The sequence below is a fragment of the Heloderma suspectum genome, chromosome 3, assembly GCF_057233095.1.
Source record: "Heloderma suspectum isolate Gila_16-S chromosome 3, 16-S_ref, whole genome shotgun sequence".
In the NCBI taxonomy this organism is placed as follows: domain Eukaryota; kingdom Metazoa; phylum Chordata; class Lepidosauria; order Squamata; family Helodermatidae; genus Heloderma; species Heloderma suspectum.
This window is the reverse complement of record NC_139460.1, coordinates 27,149,593-27,168,619: the sequence shown is the minus strand read 5'-3', so window position 1 is coordinate 27,168,619 and position 19,027 is coordinate 27,149,593. Positions and strand designations below refer to the sequence as shown.

Genomic DNA, 19,027 nt, shown 5'->3' with positions numbered 1-19,027 from the left:
CAGCCAGCCAGCTTATGTAGCCCCTCCAGGGAGGGGCAGGTGGAGCAGCACAGCTGGCTCGGTACACGGGGGCCTGGTCCTGCAGGGACTGGCGGTCTGCCAGGCAGAAGTCCACAGGGAAGGCCTGGTGGTGGTGGCAGCGGCGGCAGCGGCAGGCCCAGCGGCGGCAGCGGCAGGCCCAGCGGCGGCAGCGGCAGGCCCAGCGGCGGCAAGCACACCTCTTCCCCAGTGGTGGTGGCTTCTCCTGCAGGCCCTGGCTCTCCCAGGCTACCTCAGCCAACCAGCTTATGTAGCCCCTCCAGGGAGGGGCAGGTGGAGCAGCACAGCTGGCTCGGTACCTGGGGGCCTGGTCCTGCAGGGACTGGCGGTCTGCCAGGCAGAAGTCCACAGGGAAGGCCTGGTGGTGGTGGCAGTGGTCTTATGGTCTAGCTCTCACAGCCATACGTTACTACTGGGAAAACCATAGCTTTGATTATGCAGACCTTTGTCGACAAGGTGACGTCTCTGCTTCTTACTATGCTGTCTAGGTTTGCCATAGCTTTCCTCCCAAGGAGCAAGCGTCTTTTAATTTCATGGCTACAGTCACCATCTGTGGTGATCTAGGAGCCCAAGAAAATAAAATCACTGCTTCCATTTCTTCCCCTTCTATATGCCAGGAAGTGATGGGGCCAGATGCCATGATCTTAGTTTTGTTAATGTTGAGTTTCAAACCAGCTGTTGCACTCTCCACTAAGGATGGACGAAAGTCCCTTACCTGGTCCCGCAGCTTGCTTCGCGGTGGGGGGGAGGCGCTTTGGTTCTCCCCCCGAAGTTCTTGGTGGGGGGGGAGGCGCCCCGCCCCTCCCGGCCGGAATTCAGGCCAGGGGGAGGCGCCCATCCCTCACCGCTGAAATTCAGGACGGGAGGGAACGCCCCATCTCTCCGGCCGCAAAATAAAAAAGTAAATTGGCGGGGAAAAAAACATGTGATAGGCTACGTAACGATTTACGTAGCCTATCAGGGCTGACTTTGAAAATCTAGCCGTGATAGGCTACGTAAATCGTTACGTAGCCTATCACGTCTTTTTTTTTTTTTACTTTACTTTGTAATGGCGGCTGCGGCAGCCAGTCGGAAGACCGGCCACCGCCCCCGCCGAAACGCCGCCGGGACCCACCGCCGAGAGGGACATTCGAAGGAGGTAAGTCCCATCCCGGGGGGGGGGGGGGAGAATTTCACCACCAATTTCGGGGGGCTGAATGCATTGGCATTCGGCCTCCTGGAGATTCATGGAGAAATTCTCCGCCATCCCTACTCTCCACTTTCACCCTCAACAAGAGGCTCTTGAGATCCTCTTCGCTTTCTGCCATTAGGGTGGTATCGTCTGCGTATCTGAGGTTGTTGATAATTCTCCCGGCAATCTTAATTCCGACCTGTGATTCATCCAACCTGGTGTTTCTCATGACGTACTCTGCGTATAAGTCAAATAAGCAGGGTGACAATATGCAGCCTTGTCGTACTCATTTCCCAATTTTGAACCAATCGGGTGTTCCATGTCTGGTTCCTACTGTTGCTTCTTGACCCTCGTACAGGTTTCTCAGGAGACAGGTAAGGTGGTCTGGTACTCCCATCTCTTTAAGAATTTGCCAGAGTTTGTTGTGATCCACACAATCAAAGGCTTTAGCGTAGTCAATGAAGCAGAAATAGACGTTTTTCTTGAATTCTCTTGCTTTCTCAATGATCCAATGAATGTTGGCGATTTGATCTCTAGTTCCTCTGCCTCTTTGGAACCCAGCTTGTGCTTCCGGTAGTTCTCGGTTCACATACTGCTGAAGCCTAGCTTGTAGGATCTTGAGCATCACCTTGCTGGCATGTGAAATGAGCGCAATTGTACGGTAGTTTGAACACTCTTTGGCATTGCCCTTCTTTGGAATTGGAATGTAAACTGACCTTTTCCAGTCTTGTGGCCACTGTTGAGTGTTCCAAATGTTTATTTATTTATTTATTTCATTTCTATACCGCCCAATAGCCGAAGCTCAAATGTGTTGGCATATTGAGTGCAGCACTTTAACAGCAGCATCTTTTAGGATTTTAAATAGCTCAGCTGGAAGACTGTCATCTCCGCTAGCTTTGTTGTTAGTCATGCTTCCTAAGGCCCACTTGACTTCACTCTCGAGGATGTCCGGCTCAAGTTCAGTGACCGCACTATCATGGCTATCAGGGACATTCAGATCTTTCCTGTATAGTTCTTCTGTGTATTCTTGCCACCTCTTCTTAATCTCATCTGCTTCTGTTAGGTCCCTGCCTTCTTTGTCCTTTATCATGCCCGTCTTTGCACAAAATGTTCCCTTGAGATCTCCAATTTTCTTGAAAAGATCTCTAGCCTTTCCCATTCTATTGTTTTCCTCGATTTCTTTGCATTGTTCATTTAAGAAGGCCTTCTTGTCTCTCCTTGCTATTCTCTGGAACTCTGCACTCAGTTGGATATATCTTCCCCTTTCGCCTTTGCTTTTCGCTTCCCTTCTTTCCTCAGCTACTTGTAAAGCCTCCTCAGACAGCCACTTTGCTTTCTTGCATTTCTTTTTCTTGGGGATGGATTTCATTGCTGCCTCCTGAACAATGTTACGGACCTCCGTCCATAGTTCCTCAGGCACTCTGTCTATCAGGTCTCATCCCTGAAATCTATTCCTCACCTCCACTGTATATTCATAAGGGATATGATTTAGGTGGTTCAATGGTTTAGTGGTTTTCCCTACGTTCTTCAATTTAAGCCGAAATTTTGCAACAAGAAGCTCATGATCTGAGCCACAGTCAGCTCCGGGTCTTGTTTTTACTGACTGTATAGTGCTTCTCCATCTTTGGCTGCAAAGTACATAATCTGATTTCGATATTGACCACCTGGTGATGTCCATGTGTAGAGTCACCTCTTGTGCTGTTGGAAAAGAGTGTTTGCTATGATCAGTGTGTTCTCTTGACAGAACTCTATTAGCCTTTGTCGTGCTTCATTTTGTACACCAAGGCCATGCTTGCCTGTTATCCCAGTGATTTCTTGACTTCCTACTTTAGCATTCCAATCCCCTATGATGAAGAGGACATCTTTTTTTGGTGTTAGTTCTAGAAGGTGTTGTAGGTCTTCATAGAACCGATCAACTTCAGCTTCTTCGGCCTCAGTGGTTGGGGCACAGACTTGAATTACTGTGATGTTGAATGGTTTGCCTTGGACTCGTACTGAGATCATTCTATCGTTTTTGAGATTGTACCCCAGTACTGCTTTTCCCACCCTTTTGTTGACTATGAGTGCTACTCCATTTCTTCTAAGGGATTCTTGCCCATAGTAGTAGATGTAATGGTCACCTGAATTAAATTCGCCCATGCCTGTCCATTTTAGTTTGCTGATTCCCAAGATGTCGATGTTCAATCTTGCCATCTCATGTTTGACCACCTCCAGCTTACCTTGATTCATTGATCTGACATTCCAGGTTCCTAAACAATATCGTTCTTTACAGCATCAGATTTTCTTTTCACCACCAAACCCATCCACAGCTGAGTGTTCTTTCGGCTTTGGCCCAGCCGCTTCACTCTTTCTGGCGCTACTTGGAAATTCCCTCTGCTGTTCCCCAGTAGTATATTAGACACCATCCGACCTGAGGGGCTCACTTTCCGGCATCATATCTTTTAGCCTTGTGATACGTTCCATGGGGTTTTCTTGGCAAGAATACTGGAGCGGGTTGCCATTTCCTTCTCCAGTGGACCACATTTTGTCAGAACTCTCTGCCATGACCTGTCAGGGTGGCCCTGCATGGCATAGCTTATAGCTTCATTGAGTTACACAAGCCCCTTCGCCACAAAAAGGCAGTGATCCATGAAGGGGACATAAGCATTGCCAGAACCCAATTTAAATTCCTAGAAGGAAAGCTATGGATAGAAAGGGGATTCAATAATGCCGCCCCTTTTAGAACCCTGCGGATATCTAGATGGGAAGACAGACTCACTCCATCCCTACAACCCAGGATACTGTTCAAGGATGCAGCCTGCTATTTAAGTGTATTAGTGCTTAAACCTTTTCAGAGGCCAGGCTGTAAATAATCAAGAATATCCTGGACCTGTCCTATTTCAGGGTTCCTTCTTTCTGTCTTACACCAACCCCCAAATGCCCTCCAAGTATTGGAATATACCCTATTGGTAGAAGCCTTGCAAGATGCTAACAGGGTTGTAAGCACCTCTGAAGAATAACATAGTCCCCCCAACCAATTCCACTCAACTACCAAGCTGTCAGATGGAACATATGTGGACGTATGTAGATATAGAACATATGTATGTTCTATATGTATCTATATGTATGTAGAACGTATATAGAATATGTAGAACATATGTAGGATGAGTCACAGGAACCAGTGTCAATGGCTGGTTGGGAAGTCTCCAACACTCCTGGGTGGAGGGGTTGACTAGATCCGGAAACCACGGTCTGTGTGGCCAAAAAGTGCCACCAGAATTATGTCCGCTCTCAGCTCCCATATACACCGAAGTACCTGCGGTGTATATGGAAGAGGTGGAAAAGCATAGAGGAGCCTTGGAGGCCATGGTGTCACAAGTGCATTTCTTCCTACTGCTTCTGGAGAAATGTCTCTTGTCATGAACCGAAGAAGTTTGGCATTTTGTGGTGTGGCAAAGAGAACTATGTCTGGCAACCCAAATCTTTGGACAATCTGATGAAATACCACTGGGAGAAGTGCCCATTCAGCTTCCTGCACCACCCTGCAACTGAGCCAATCGGCCAAGAGTTTGGATATCTTTGCCAAGTGCTCGGCCTTGATTGATGCCAGATTGTGTTCTGTTCATGCTAGAATTGCACACACCTCCAAGTGTAACATCTCTGATTTCAATCCACCTTGTCCGTTCAGAAATGCCTTGGCTGCCACATTGTCCATCTGCACCAGAACGAGGTGATTCTGTATTTTGTCTTGAAACTTTAACAGAGCTAACTTGATGGTTCATATCTCCAGCAGGTTTATGCTTTTCATTGCTTCTGACGCTGAGCCACTTGTGACTCTGTGTGAGCTCCCCAACCAAACAGGCTGGCATCTGTGGTGATGACAACTCTGTCATGGTTTGCAGTGACATTCCGTAGATTAGCTGGAAGGGCTTCAGCCACCAACTTATCGCAGTCCGCACCTCCATGAAAATCTCCACCTTGCCGTGTTCCTTGTGTGCTATGTGACTTTGGAAGGGGCAAAGTAAGTGCTGCAGAAGTCAAGTGTGAAAACGTGACCAATTTACTAGGTCCTGATAGGACACCATCAAGCCTAGAATCTGTGCCAGTGACATCAAGTCCATGTGGTTTGTCTGTGCTGCTTCCTCCAACATCTAGAGAATTTTTCCTTTTCTGGCCTCTGTGAGGAACATCCTATACTCCCTTGCGTCCAGGATCACCCCCAAGTGTTCCAAGCGCTAACGAGCTCTTCTGTATGTTCACCATGAAGCCATGTGCTAGGAGACAGGTCAGAGTAGCCTGGACATCCTGAATCCCCTTTTCTCTGGTTCCAGAGTGGATCAGTATGTCGTCTAGGTGTGGGTACAAGTAGATCCCTTCCTGTCTCAGGTGGTCCTTGACCTCTGTCCCTTCTTATGTTTGCAATGAGATCTGCCCCTCAAATGGCTAAGTCTGTGTCTTTTCTTGCCCATATGGGACTTCTTCAGGGGGCAGGGAGACCTGTGGGAGGAATCCTGCCTACACCCCACCCAGGTGTCATAGACCTCCACACTTCTTTTGAGGACTAGGGCTTGCACCCACTGAACAAACTCAAGGTGTGCCCTATCCCCACTTAGATCTGGGAGCTTGGAGGAGAGGGGAGAAAATGCTCTACTCATGCCCTCTACTGATCTACTTTGTTCCTGGAGCGCCCTGCGGTCTTGGCTGCTGGTGGTGGAGATGGGCCGAGTCAACTGAGCAGTGGGAGCGCTTAATCTCCCACTCAGTGGAGAAGGAGAGAGATGCTAAATCCAGCACCTGTCTGCCTGCCCTGCAAGGAGAGGAGGCAGCAGGGCTCTCTTTCTTCCAATTGCCTGCATTGCAGACAATTGGTGACGGCGGCCAGCCTCAAAAAGGTGGGGGAAAGCTGCCCCGTTGCAGCCTCACTGGTCCCACTGTGGAGGGAGGCGGGAGGCTCGGCAAGAATCAAGAACTGCTCCCTCTGTTCTCTATGTGTAATCCCCTGCCATCCTAATTTGCTTGTTGTCAAGGGGTAGGGGAGGGAGGGAGCAGAGAAGACCTATATTTGAAAGAAAATAAAGAAAAAACAAACAACTGACGCAATGAGCCTAGAGCTCACCTGAGGCCCTGTTGTACTGCCAGTAGGCAGGGCTGGTCTGCAAAACAGGGATACTTCTCCCTCTGGAGGAGACCAGCAAGACTTGCCTTGCCTACTGACAGAAGAGGAGGGGTTAATCCCAAAGGATAAGAATATTGGAATGTCCACCATGAGTCCTGGGAAAAGCCCTGTGCTGGTTAAGCCTGCTTGCTATGCAATATGGCTTTAATTATTCATCTAGTTAACTGTTAGGAGAAAATATTTGAGAAATGAAAATTATATTATCCCATGCTGAGAATATATGCCTTTATTTACACATATTCATCTGTATTATACCATTTAGGAAGCAACACCAAAATTAAACCCCATGCAATCTATGAAACCACATTTCCTTTTCCTCAGAAGTGTAGCTTTAGAGAAAAAGAAAATTCACTTTTGAGTATCAGGAATATAGTTATTAAACTGCAAGGAATCTGGCCTCTTTTAAAACAAACAGGTCAGACATCATACTGGAAACATATTATAGCAAAGGAAACCAGTTATAGGACTTAAAAGTTTAGGACCCTTAATAATGAAGTACCTGAGGAATCCAGGCCATGTAACAAGGGAGCACAGATGACACACTGGGAGAGTCATGCTGGTTTTCTGAAAGTCGATTTCCATTAAAACTACAGCCTTCCAGTTGAAGGCCACTGACCTGACATGGAAAGACATAAAATATTTTAAATGTGTGTTGGAGACTGAAATGCAAGCAGTGATTGTACTGTATCATAACATAAGCTGAAGCAGTTCTCTAGACGGTTCACGTATATAAAAATAAATCTGCAGAAAGCATTACAGAATAGAGTAGGAAGTGTGATTTTAAAACGTTCTACATAAAGGGCATGTCTTACAGTTTGGATTCACATTCTTTATTACGCTTGAGAAAAATACCTGTTTATGTCAGCATTTATGTCAGCGGCAGGTACTAGGACATTAGAATTATGGAAATAGAACAGTAAGGGCCAAATAAACATTTATTAGCAATGCCTGAGAAAGAGGAAAAACAAATTGCAGAATAGGCATGGCTTCCTGTTGAGATATTTGACATTAGCTTTCAAAGAATGGATTGAGCTATTGCATGTTTTCTGCAAGTCACTGAAGGGTTTCCCTCTCTGCTATGTGTAGCAATAATGCATAAGGAGAATGAATAAAAGAAATCTTAACTGCATGAAAAAACCCTACAAGATCTACTGCTCCTTTTGTTTCTTCTATTGGGGTAACAAGTCTGCCAGTGTACTATTCAATGGGCGACATGTTTTGAAAGCTTGGTTTTAGTAACTAATCATTAAAGCAACACATGTAGTTTCTGAACAAAGTGCTTTATCCCTACTTTTAGTGGAAATTAAGCTCTGCCAGATGGAATAATAAAACTAATTATGATTTTTTGTAACCGGTATTTTTTTTAGACCTATATTTTTGAGCCACAGCATTTAGTGAACCTATTTTAATACGCTTCTCAAAAGCAATGCAGATAATGAACCATCTGTTACCATCTGCCATCTCTGGGAGAAGGCTCTACTTTATCGCACCGTACAACTTCATTGCTCTTTGGATTCTTGTTGGAGCTTCAGTCAAATTCTGTGTCACTTGTCCTGGAGAAAACTGAAGTCAACCCACTACCTTCTATTGCCAACCAGGAAAATTGATGTGGCAGATTTGTCTTGGCTGCTGGAAGATGCCAACATGGAATAGCAAAGAGGAGGTGAATAGGCTTATCCCTGCTGCTGCTTATCTTCTAGTCAGCTGCAAAAAGAGAGTCTAGATTGGCTTATTGCATGCACAGGCAGGTGAACAGAGGATGGGAACGGGAGAGAAAAAAGGGGCTCCTTCCTCACTTTCCCTACCATACAGCAGTTTATTTCCATGATTTAGACAGCATGGGAGTACAAAATGTTACTGTGGTACCTTAAGTGGGAATGGAACATTGGATTCTTACTGTGAAGGTTTCTTCCTTCCTCTAAGCACAGGAGGCATCCACAACAGGTCATCCCCCCCACCCCCAGGCAAGGCAGTGAACATATGAGCAGGCTTTTACCTAGTCCCTCCGACTGGCTCCTCTCTCCAGTTAGTTTCAAGCAACAGGCAAAATAACTTTGAGGATCCATAAGTGCTTGTTACCAGTAGGAAGGAGAAAGAAGGTAGAAAAGGATATAAGCAGTCTGATGAGCCCCCCCACCCCCCCAGAGGTGGACAAAAACTGGATGTGCATAGATGGTTTAAGAAATTCAGCATCCCATATGACTGAGCCTCTGTAAATTTGGGGTGCGATGTGGATGTCTCCTTTGCTTAGAACAGGAAGGAGCCTTCATAGTGAGTATCTAATGTTCTGTTTCCTGTTCTATTAAGGAGGCATCCATGACGGGCTGTGCACAAGCCAATCAGTAGAATGTGGGAGGGAAAAGGCTGAGACTTAAGATGAAGGTACGACCTGCTGCAGCACTCTCTGCCCAAAGGTGGCCTCTGCTGAACCATAAGTAGCCAATTTTTTAATTTTTCACAAAGGTATTGGTGTTGGACCAGGTGGCAGATTTACTTATTTCTGACATCGGAGCATTTGTGCTAAATGCAGTCGAAGTGGCTGCTGCCTGAGTAGAATGGGCAGTAACTGTTCTAGGATTCGGAATTCGCTGAATTTTATATGATGTGACGATAACATGCCTTGATCCACTGTGCTAGGGTTCCTCCAGATGCTTTCAATTCCATAGCTCTGGGATTGAAAGAGATAAATAAGGGGTCTGATTTGCAGAAGCCAGCTGTTCAAATGATATAAACTTTTACAGCTCTAGGCACATCCCACTTATGCCAGCCTTCTCAGAGGGGTATGAAAGCTTGGGTCAGAAGGATGGCAAGAGAATGTCTTGAGATTGGTGAAATGTCGAGCAGACTTTGGGGGTGAAGGAAAGATCGGGCTGGAGTAATAGGTAATCCTTATGAAAAACACAAAGTTGATCTCAAAGGTGATCTCTCACAGAAAGGGCTGCTTGTTCTGAGATCTGTCTGGCAGATGTAATTATTATCAGGAACACCACCTCTGGGGAAAGTAGGTTAAGATAGATCCGTCTGAGAAGTCTGTAGGGAGTTTTGGTAAGAGAAGAAAGCAGAATCTGCAGGCTTCAGGTTGGGAACTGGTGCATTACAGGCAGGTTCAGTAGAGTAACTAATCTCAGAAAACATTTAACATGTGCACGCGGCCGCAGATGTGTTCGGCTGTGGTGGGAAAGGACCAAACTTAGGGGCAAAGCTTGCAGGAAGCGAAGGACATCTTTAAGGCCTGCCTGCTTGTAGCTGATGCTTTTTCTCCTGCCCCATCTTATGAAGGCTTTCCATGTTGACTCATAAATACTGTTTGTGGACGAGTGTCTGGAAAAGAGCAAAGTGTCAATGACTTCAGTAGGATACTCTAGTTTTGCTGTTCAGAATCCAGGCAGCTAGGTGCAGTCACCCTGGGTCCGGATGCACAACTAGGCCCTGATGTAGGAGGTGAGAGACAACCAGAAAGAACCAAGGATCGCTGAGTACCATTTGCAGGATTGCTGAGAACCACGGCCACCAGAGCCAATGTGGAGCCACCAGAACTACCTCTGCATGTTCCTGATGACCTTCTGTAGCACTCTGGCAAAGAGAGAGATGGGGGGAAAGGCATAGAGGTGTCCTCTCTGCCAGGGAGATGTCAGTACATCTTGTCCTTTGGCTCCTAGTGTGAGGAACCTGGAGAAGTATCTGGAGAGGTTGTTGTTACGAGTAGAAAAGAGATCCACTAGCACTGGCCTCAGTCTCTGCTGGATGGAGAGTACTTGATCCAGACCATTCCTCCGGATCGATTGATGTCCAGCTGAGGAAGTCAGCGTGCATGTTCAGCGTACTCTATAAGTACTGAACTGGAATAGACAGGAGATTTTTCTCTGCCCAAGTGCAGAAAGTTGGCTGCTTCTTGATGAAAGACGCAGGACCGTGTCCCACCTTGTCTACTCAGATGCACCTCTGCAGTGGTATTGTCTGCGTACACTAATACATGTTTGTTCTGAAGGCAGGGAGCAAAATGCTTCACAGCTAGGTGGATCACTCTTAGCTCCAACCAGTTTATGCTGTGAATCTCATCCTGGGAGGACCAGGCACCCTGTATAATTTTGTCATGGCAGTGTGTGCCCCAGCTATATAGGGTGGCGTCTGTGATTACAGTGATCCGTGAAGGATCCTTAAGTTGAGGCACTTCTGCAGGTGAGAAGACTACCCGCACCAAATTAGGGATTTCCTAACCAAAGGTGGAAGTGGGCATTTCTTGTGAGCAATGTGGTCCTGCTATGGTAATGGAAGCCACTGTAGAGGCTATGAATACAATCTGGCCCATGGAAGGATCCCTAGGCAAGATATCATGAAGCCTAGGAGATGGGCGAGCATCATGACAACTTCCTTTTTTGCTGTCCTGAGATGGGCCACTTCCTGCAGTTTGTGAATGCGTTCCAGGGACAGAAACATGAGATCCTGTGCTGTGTTGATTGTGGCCCCGCAGATGCACCATTCTCTGTGCCAGAGCCAGATGGCTCTTTTTTTAGTTTATCAGAAAACCATGCTTTGTGAGACACTGTGCAGTCTGATCCACATCCCAACATCCCTGCTGAAGGGAGAACTGAATCAGCAGGGTTTCTCGCTAGAGCATGAGCCTCTGTTTCTCGCTAGAGCATGAGCCTGAAGAAATCAGGAACCTTGGCTCTGGTGTTGAAGTGAAATCTATCAGATATCTATGCCTTATTGTTTGCATAGTCAAATTGTCTGTGGCCGTGATTTCCTAGGCCAACTGAAAAAGGCTTAATCGCCTCCCCCCCGACCCACCTGAGGTGCAGAGCACTCAGAAGTGCTGCTAGGCAGATTGGAGGTGGGAGGAGCTCTGTTGGAAAAGAAAGACTGACTGCAGCTTGGAAATTGGGATCCAGTCCAGACATGTCTAAAGTTTCTAAAACTGCGGGAACAAAAGGAGGGCTGAAAGGAGGCCCTGCTAGGATGAAAGGAAGGAAACGTCTTGGAAGAGGATTTTCTATTGTCCTTCTAAATGAAGTGGGCATTGCCTTCTTTTTATCCTTCATCTCAACTAGGATGTCTTTTAAGGCCTCCTCCCCAAAGACATGTGTTCTTTAAAGGAAGTGGATTCCAAATTCCTTTTAGAGTAGGCATCTACAACCCAATGAGGTAGCCACAGCAAGTGCCTGGCAATGGCACTCAATATCTAGCTGTGTAAATTACTATGTCCTGAGTTGCATCTGCAATGAAGGAGAGGAACTTGTACAACTGAACTAGCTCTTGGTATAGTGCAGACCTGTCCAAGTCCTTGTCATCCAGGAGATCCTCTATCTAAGAGAGAAAGGCACTCATGAAGAACAAGGAAGCGGAGGAGGCTCTAAGTGCCAAGGCCGCCGTCTCATGTGCTCTTTTTAGCACTGCTTTGGAACATCCCTGACCTGGGTCCCTATGGGGGGAATCCCCATCTTTAGGATTAATGGCACCCGATAGCCATGCTGTCATAAGGGCTAGTAAAAAGATTGCTCGTTTTAATGTTGGTTTGTCAGAATCCTTTAGAGCATCCTTCATTTCTAAGGCAATCACTAGGAAAGGGAAAAAATAATCAGGGTTAAATAATCTAGTGGTGGTAGCTTCTTCTAACACTTCTGTGTCAAACCACTCTCCTTCTTCTTTACCTTACCACACTGTTAGCCTGAAAGAGGATCTGGACAAGTCTGATTCAGTATGGACCAATTTGGTTGAGTTGGATGTACGCGTTTTTGCCTCAGTAACCTCCCTTGGGTCAGGACACTCCTCTGAGTGTGGTGCTTGCTGAAGTGACTTAGAGGAGTGATGGATCTGCTTTCTGATGTGTTTGGTGATGGGGGCAGGACGGGCAGGGGAGTCAAATGAGAGAGCCATCTGGGTGTGAAGCCAAGAACAAGATATAGCAGGAGTAGACTGCAGGGGAACTCACTGCCCAGAAAGCACAGATAAAACTGCTTCTTCTATTTTAGATACAAGGTTGTCTGGTTTGTCTGGAGCCCTGGTTGGCAAAGGGCTGGAAATTGGTGGGAAAACCTCAGCCTGACTGGTAATGGTGACAGAGGCCCTATATAGGGCCATACAAGTGCTGCAGCACTGAAGTGGGGTGCTTGGCTTCTGAGCCAGAAATTGCAAGGAAGCAGCCGGGAGTTCAAAGACACCATCTCCAACAGACCCTTCTTCCTGCCTATCCATAACCATGGGTCCCTTGAGACTTACATGACTGGGTGGCTTGGTCTGCTGGTGCCCTCAGGTTAGGAGCTGCATGGAGTTCCTCAAGATGTATAACCAGGCGGCTTTCAGAATGGTGGGTGCAAAAAGACTGCTCTAGGGAGGGGGGGAGCAGTCACCCACATCCCCTGCAGAGCTTGGCTTTGGCTGCCTGTTGCACCTACAGCAGAGCTAACAGGTTAGCCTGTGAGGGCCTCAGGGAGCTTGCCTTGGAGCTACTGTCTATGGTGGTGATGGTCATAGAGCACCCCGGCTGCTTCGCTGGAGGATTCGGATATGTCTGACCATCTGCCTTTCTTGATTGGTAGCCTCCTGTGATTGCATAGGCAGTCACACAGAAACAGACGGAGAAATTCAGAGAGAAAGCCTGAGGAGCATTTCAGTAGTATTAGCAAAAAAGGAGCAGTAGAAACAATGAGGTTGTTTGCAAGTTCTGCAATGGGCCAAGTCAGGAAACAAACTGGAGAGAGGAAGGGCTAGAGAGAAGAACTAGGCAAAAGCCTTGGGTGGTGATAGGGCATAACCCATTGTGGATGCCTCCTTGCCAGAACACGGAATGCAGCTTTAAACTTCATGATCAGAGAAATGAGATCATGTTTATCTCGAGCTTTTTTTCAAACAGCTCGACACATTATAAAATAACTCTTAGTTTCAGAGTTAAAGTTCTCCACAGCAGGAGTTTTATGATTATTACGTGCTATCATGTCCTAATGGGCAAACCACTAGGAAGCACGTTTCATGCTTATCCATACGTTGTTGTTCAGTCATTAAGTCATGTCTGACTCTTCGTGACCCCATGGACCATAGCACGCCAGGCCTTCCTGTCCTCCGCTCTCTTCTGGAGTGTGCTCAAGTTCATATTCATTGCATCGGAGATGCTATCTAGCCATCTCATCCTCTGCCATCCCCTTCTCCTTTTGCCTTCAATCTTTCCCAGCATCAGGGTATTTTCCAGGGATTTTTCTCTTCGCATTAGGTGGCCAAAATATTTGAGCTTCAGCTTCAGTATCTGTCCTCCCAATGAGCACTCAGGGTTGATTTCCTTTAGGATGGACTGATTGGACCTCCTTGCAGTCCAGGGGACTCGTTAAGAGTCTTCTCCAGCACCACAGTTCGAAAGCATCAATTCTTCGGCGCTCAGCCTTCCTTATAGTCCAGCTCTCACAGCCATACATTGCTACTGGGAAAACCATAGCTTTGATTAGACGGACCTTCATTGGCAAGGTGATGTCTCTGCTTCTTACTATGCTGTCTAGGTGTGCCATAGCTGTCCTCCCAAGGAGCAAGCGTCTTTTAATTTCATGGCTACAGTCACCGTCTGCGGTGATCTTGGAGCCCAAGAAAATAAATTCTGTCACTGCTTCCATTTCTTCCCCTTCTATATGCCAGGAAGTGATGGGGCCAGATGCCATGATCTTCGTTTTTTTAATGGTGAGTTTCAAACCAGCTTTTGCACTCTCCTCTTTCACCCTCAACTAGAGGTTCTTTAGATCTTCACTTTCTGCCATTAGGGTGGTATCGTCTGCATATCTGAGGTTGTTGAGAATTCTCCCGGCAATCTTAATTCCGACCTGTGATTCATCCAACCCGGAGTTTCTCATAATGTACTCTGCATATAAGTTAAATAAGCAGGGCGACAATATGCAGCCTTGTTGTACTCCTTTCCCAATTTTGAAACAATTGGTTGTTCCATGTCTGGTTCTTACTGTTGCTTCTTGACCCTCGTACAGATTTCTCAGGAGACAGGTAAGGTGGTCTGGTACTCCCATCTCTTTAAGAATTTGCCAGAGTTTGTTGTGAGCCACACAATCAAAGGCTTTAGCGTAGTCAATGAAGCAGAAATAGACGTTTTTCTGGAATTCTCTTGCTTTCTCCATGATCCAGCGAATGTTGGCGATTTGATCTCTAGTTCCTCTGCCTCCTTCCGGTAGTTCTCGATTGACATACTGCTGAAGCCTAGCTTGTAGGATTTTGAGCATCACCTTGCTGGCATGTGAAATGAGCAATTGTACAGTAGTTTGAACACTCTTTGGCATTGCCCTTTTTTGGAACTGGAATGTAAACTGACCTTTTCCAGTCTTGTGGCCACTGTTGAGTGTTCCAAATTTGATGGCATATTGAGTGCAGCACTTTAACAGCATCATCATCTAGGATTTTAAATAGCTCAGCTGGAAGACTGTCATCTCTGCTAGCTTTGTTGTTAGGAATGCTTCCTAAGGCCCACTTAACTTCACTCTCGAGGATGTCCGGCTCAAGTTCAGTGACCGCACTATCATGGCTATCAGGGACATTCAGATATTTCCTGTGTAGTTCTTCTGTGTATTCTTTCCACCTCTTCTTAATCTCATCTGCTTCTGTTAGTTCCCTGCCTTCTTTATCCTTTATCATGGCCATCTTTGCACAAAATGTTCCCTTGAGATCTCCAATTTTCTTGAAAAGATCTCTAGTCTTTCCCATTCTGTTGTTTTCCTCGATTTCTTTCCATTGTTCATTTAAGAAGGCCTTCTGTCTCTCCTTGCTATTCTCTGGAACTCTGCATTCAGTTGGATATATCTTCCCCTTTCTCCCTTGCTTTTCGCTTCCCTTCTTTCCTCAGCTACTTGTAAAGCCTCATCAGACAGCCACTTGGCTTTCTTGCATTTCTTTTTCTTTGGGATGGATTGAGTTGCTGCCTAAATGTTGCTGAACAATGTTACGGACCTCCGTCCATAGTTCCTCAGGCACTCTGTCTATCAGGTCTCATCCCTGAAATCTATTCCTCACCTCCACTGTATATTCATAAGAGATATGATTTAGGTCATACCTCAATGGTTTAGTGGTTTTCCCTACTTTCTTCAATTTAAGCCGAAATTTTGCAACAAGAAGCTCATGATCTGAGCCACAGTCAGCTCCGGGTCTTGTTTTTACTGACTGTATAGAGCTTCTCCATCTTTGGCTGCAAAGGACATAATCAATCTGATTTCGATATTGACCATCTGGTGATGTCCATGGGTAGAGTCACCTCTTGTGCTGTTGGAAAAGAGTGTTTGCTATGATCAGCGTGTTCTCTTGACAAAACTCTATTAGCCTTTGTCCTGCTTCATTTTGTACACCAAGGCCATGTTTGCCTCTTATCCCGGTGATTTCTTGACTTTCTACTTTAGCATTCCATTCCCCTATGATGAAGAGGACATCTTTTTTTTGTGTTAGTTCTACAAGGTGTTGTAGGTCTTCATAGAACCGATCAACCTCAGCTTCTTTGGCATCAGTAGTTGGGGCATAGACTTGAATTACTGTGATGTTGAATGGTTTGCCTTGGATTCGTACTGAGATCATTCTATCGTTTTTGAGATTGTACCCCAGTACTGCTTTTCCCACCCTTTTGTTGACTATGAGTGCTACTCCATTTCTTCTAAGGGATTGTTGCCCACAGTAGTAGATATAATGGTCACCTGAACTAATTCGCCCATGCTTGTCCATTTGAGTTTGCTGATTCCCAAGATGTCGATGTTCAATCTTGCCATCTCATGTTTGACCACCTCCAGCTTACCTTGATTCATTGATCTGACATTCCAGGTTCCTAAACAATATTGTTCTTTACAGCATCGGATTTTCTTTTCACCACCAGACACATCCACAGCTGAGTGTCCTTTTGGCTTTGGCCCAGCCGCTTCACTCTTTCTGGCACTAATTTGAAATTCCCTCTGCTCTTCCCCAGTAGTATATTGGACACCTTCCGACCTGAGGGGCACATCTTCTGGCGTCATCTCTTTTAGCCTTGTGATACATTCCATGGGGTTTTCTTGGCAAGAATACTGGAGTGGGTTGCCATTTCCTTCTCCACTGGACCACATTTTGTCAGAACTCTCTGCCATGACCTGTCCATCTTGGGTGGCCCTGCACGGCATAGCTTATGGCTTCACTGAGTTATGCAAGCCCCACGGATCTAAATAATAAGTGTTTATATGCTTTTAATATTTTTTGATCAAAAGTCAGCTATGTATAAGCAGCATATCTCATAGATGTCTGCAAAACCTGGGTGACTACCTTACAATATTACTTTGCTACATTTTCCCTAAAGTCTTTATATTGTTTTAACTAAATTCATAGTACTGTCAAAATGTCCTTTACAAGAACTCTTCCTCCTTGATTTCCCAGTGATTTAAAATACCACAAGAGGCATGAATGGACACTGACAGGTCGGTCAGTGCATTTCCATGTGGGTATGAGATTGTCAGGAAAGAGTTTCTGTACAAGTAATTCTAAATGTCATTAAGCAAGATATAATTATGTACAAATTGATTTTGAATCAAAAATTCATCACAGTATTAGGAAGAACTGCTCCCCTAATCATGCCTTGAGGTTATCTGCTGAACTAATCATCCATTTCAGGGATGGTAATCCCTCTGGACCAAGCTGTAAAGTTGGGCATCTGCACTTCAAATTGTCTTCCAATGACCCCAAATTTTATTAGATGACCTTTAAAGATACATTGATAAAATTGTATTAGAAATCTGACTGACTAAAATGTAGGTTTGTACCTTTAGACAATCCTCATCCAAGATTTATAATCTGCAAGACCCAGCCTTCAATAACGCACAATGAATTCCTTTGCTCCTGTCACTGGTGTCTTTTTCTTAGTCAGTTTCTTCTAATTTAAACATCTTCTTGTTGTGCATATAATGCTATTTCCCACGGCGTCTGCCAGCCTTAGAAGTGCTACTTATTCCTTCTAGAATTACTTCTCTCTCTCCACCATTTAAAGAAGCTGGTGCCTGCTGCCAGGCTCCTATTACCACCAGGACTAAACACTGCTAATGCTTTACCTTTTAGCAATTGCCTTTTACAATGGAGCCACTTCCTGGTCAGAAACATCTTAAAGGAGCAGAGTTTGGCTTGGCTACAACAAGGGTTCCTAGTGACATTTGAGTGACTCCTATACTCCCCTGAAGACTTGCCTGTTTGTCTTCTAGAAGTGGTGAAAGACATCTTTATTCTAACTGGCTTTTGGTTCCCAGAGAAAGGAGATGATAGGGTAGGTTAATCAGCATTTTGTTGCCCACACCATGCTCTTCGAATGGAGCCGGCTGTAAGTCCAGTTAAGGAAATGAACAAATATTAAACCTGGTTTTTATTTTACAGATATATAGATGGGCAGAAGCTTGAGCAAATGATACGAAATTTGAAAGTGCATAATACCTGAACTTGGAGCTTTGCTTCTCTTATTTGACCCTTCCAGGATGCTGTAAATTTTAGGCTGTCCACTGAAGAGCTCATCACCCTAGATGAGAGAAAGAAAATGAAAATCTAAATGTTGTATTACACTACCAAGTGTACAAATTTTAAAAGATCAGATTCATCTGCAGAGAATGGGAATTAAAAAAATCAGAATAGGAGAAAAAGAGGAAATTCTTACCATGAATATCAGATTTCTGGGTCCCACAGAGGGCATTCTTCACCTCAGGATGGCACTTCTTCCTGGAGCTTGAAGGCAGGGTCCACACTGAAATTTTCTCTCTCCAGGAGGAGCAGCTGTCCTCTTTCTCAGACTGGACTGGAAAGAGTGAATGCTCCTCAACCCTCACTTACCTAGTAGAAAACAGACAAACTAACTATGCTGATGGCGCATGTCAGACTACTGACAGAAATCAAAAGAAATAGAATTTAAGCAGAATTCCCAGAAGCTGACTACCACCCCATGTGTGTGGAGATGGCAGAAGCCTCTAAACTATCAATAATTTAAAGATTTTACATTTAGCTATCCACATTCTGTTTCCTGCATGCCTGATTGGAAGAAGAGGTAGGCCAAATGCCCTCCACGGGACACAGAAAACTGAAATTCAGGGTACGAATTTCCTTTTTATCTGAAGTCACATGGAGGGCATTCTCCACCTTAGGTTATTTCAGAGCTTTGTAAACTACTGGTGGGCTTCTGAGAACAGCATGCTATTGAACTACCATTCCCTGGATCACACACCTCCCCAAAGCCACTGATGCAGAAGTATACCTGTCAACTTTATAATGTTTTGCAGAGATAAGGTATGGAAGTCCAAGTGGCTGTCTGACAAATCTCTTCTACAGAAGAACTTCTTCTAAGGGCTGCCAATGTAGCTATTACCCTAACAGAATGGACCATGATTCCCCTGGAGGTGGCTTCCCCAAGGCCTTAAATGCCTCCATGATACATTCCCTTAACCATCAGGAAATGACAGACTTAGAGACCTTATTTCCCATGGAGTTTCCTGATCTTCTAAACTTGGAGACCCTATCCAAGTAAAATCGAAATGCCCAGTGCACATTTAACCTATTCCAACATTTCTCCTGAGGATGAACAGGATTTGGGCAGAAGGAATGTAAGGAAGCCTCTTGGGAGTTGACTTTAGGAATAAAGGAGGAGTCTGGTCTAAGAACCACCTGGTCCAAATCAAAGACAGATAGTTGTGGATCTGATG

At 45.4% G+C, this 19,027-nt stretch overlaps 1 protein-coding gene across 10 annotated transcripts in view; it reads right to left on the bottom strand.

The window, feature by feature from the left end:
• DYNC2H1 (dynein cytoplasmic 2 heavy chain 1) overlaps positions 1–19,027 on the bottom strand; it is a 278,032-nt gene that overhangs the window by 13,872 nt on the left and 245,133 nt on the right. For 8 of the 10 annotated variants that reach the window (XM_084842673.1, XM_084842676.1, XM_084842677.1 and 5 more), the window contains 2 exons: positions 17,775–17,856; positions 6,865–6,981 (listed from right to left, as the gene is read on the bottom strand). In XM_084842673.1, the coding sequence (XP_084698799.1) occupies positions 6,865–6,981; positions 17,775–17,856 (199 nt within the window). Of the gene's footprint in view, positions 1–6,864; positions 6,982–17,490; positions 17,663–17,774; positions 17,857–18,087; positions 18,165–19,027 lie in introns of those variants that run through there. The other 2 variants (XM_084842679.1, XM_084842683.1) reach the window with 2 other exon arrangements.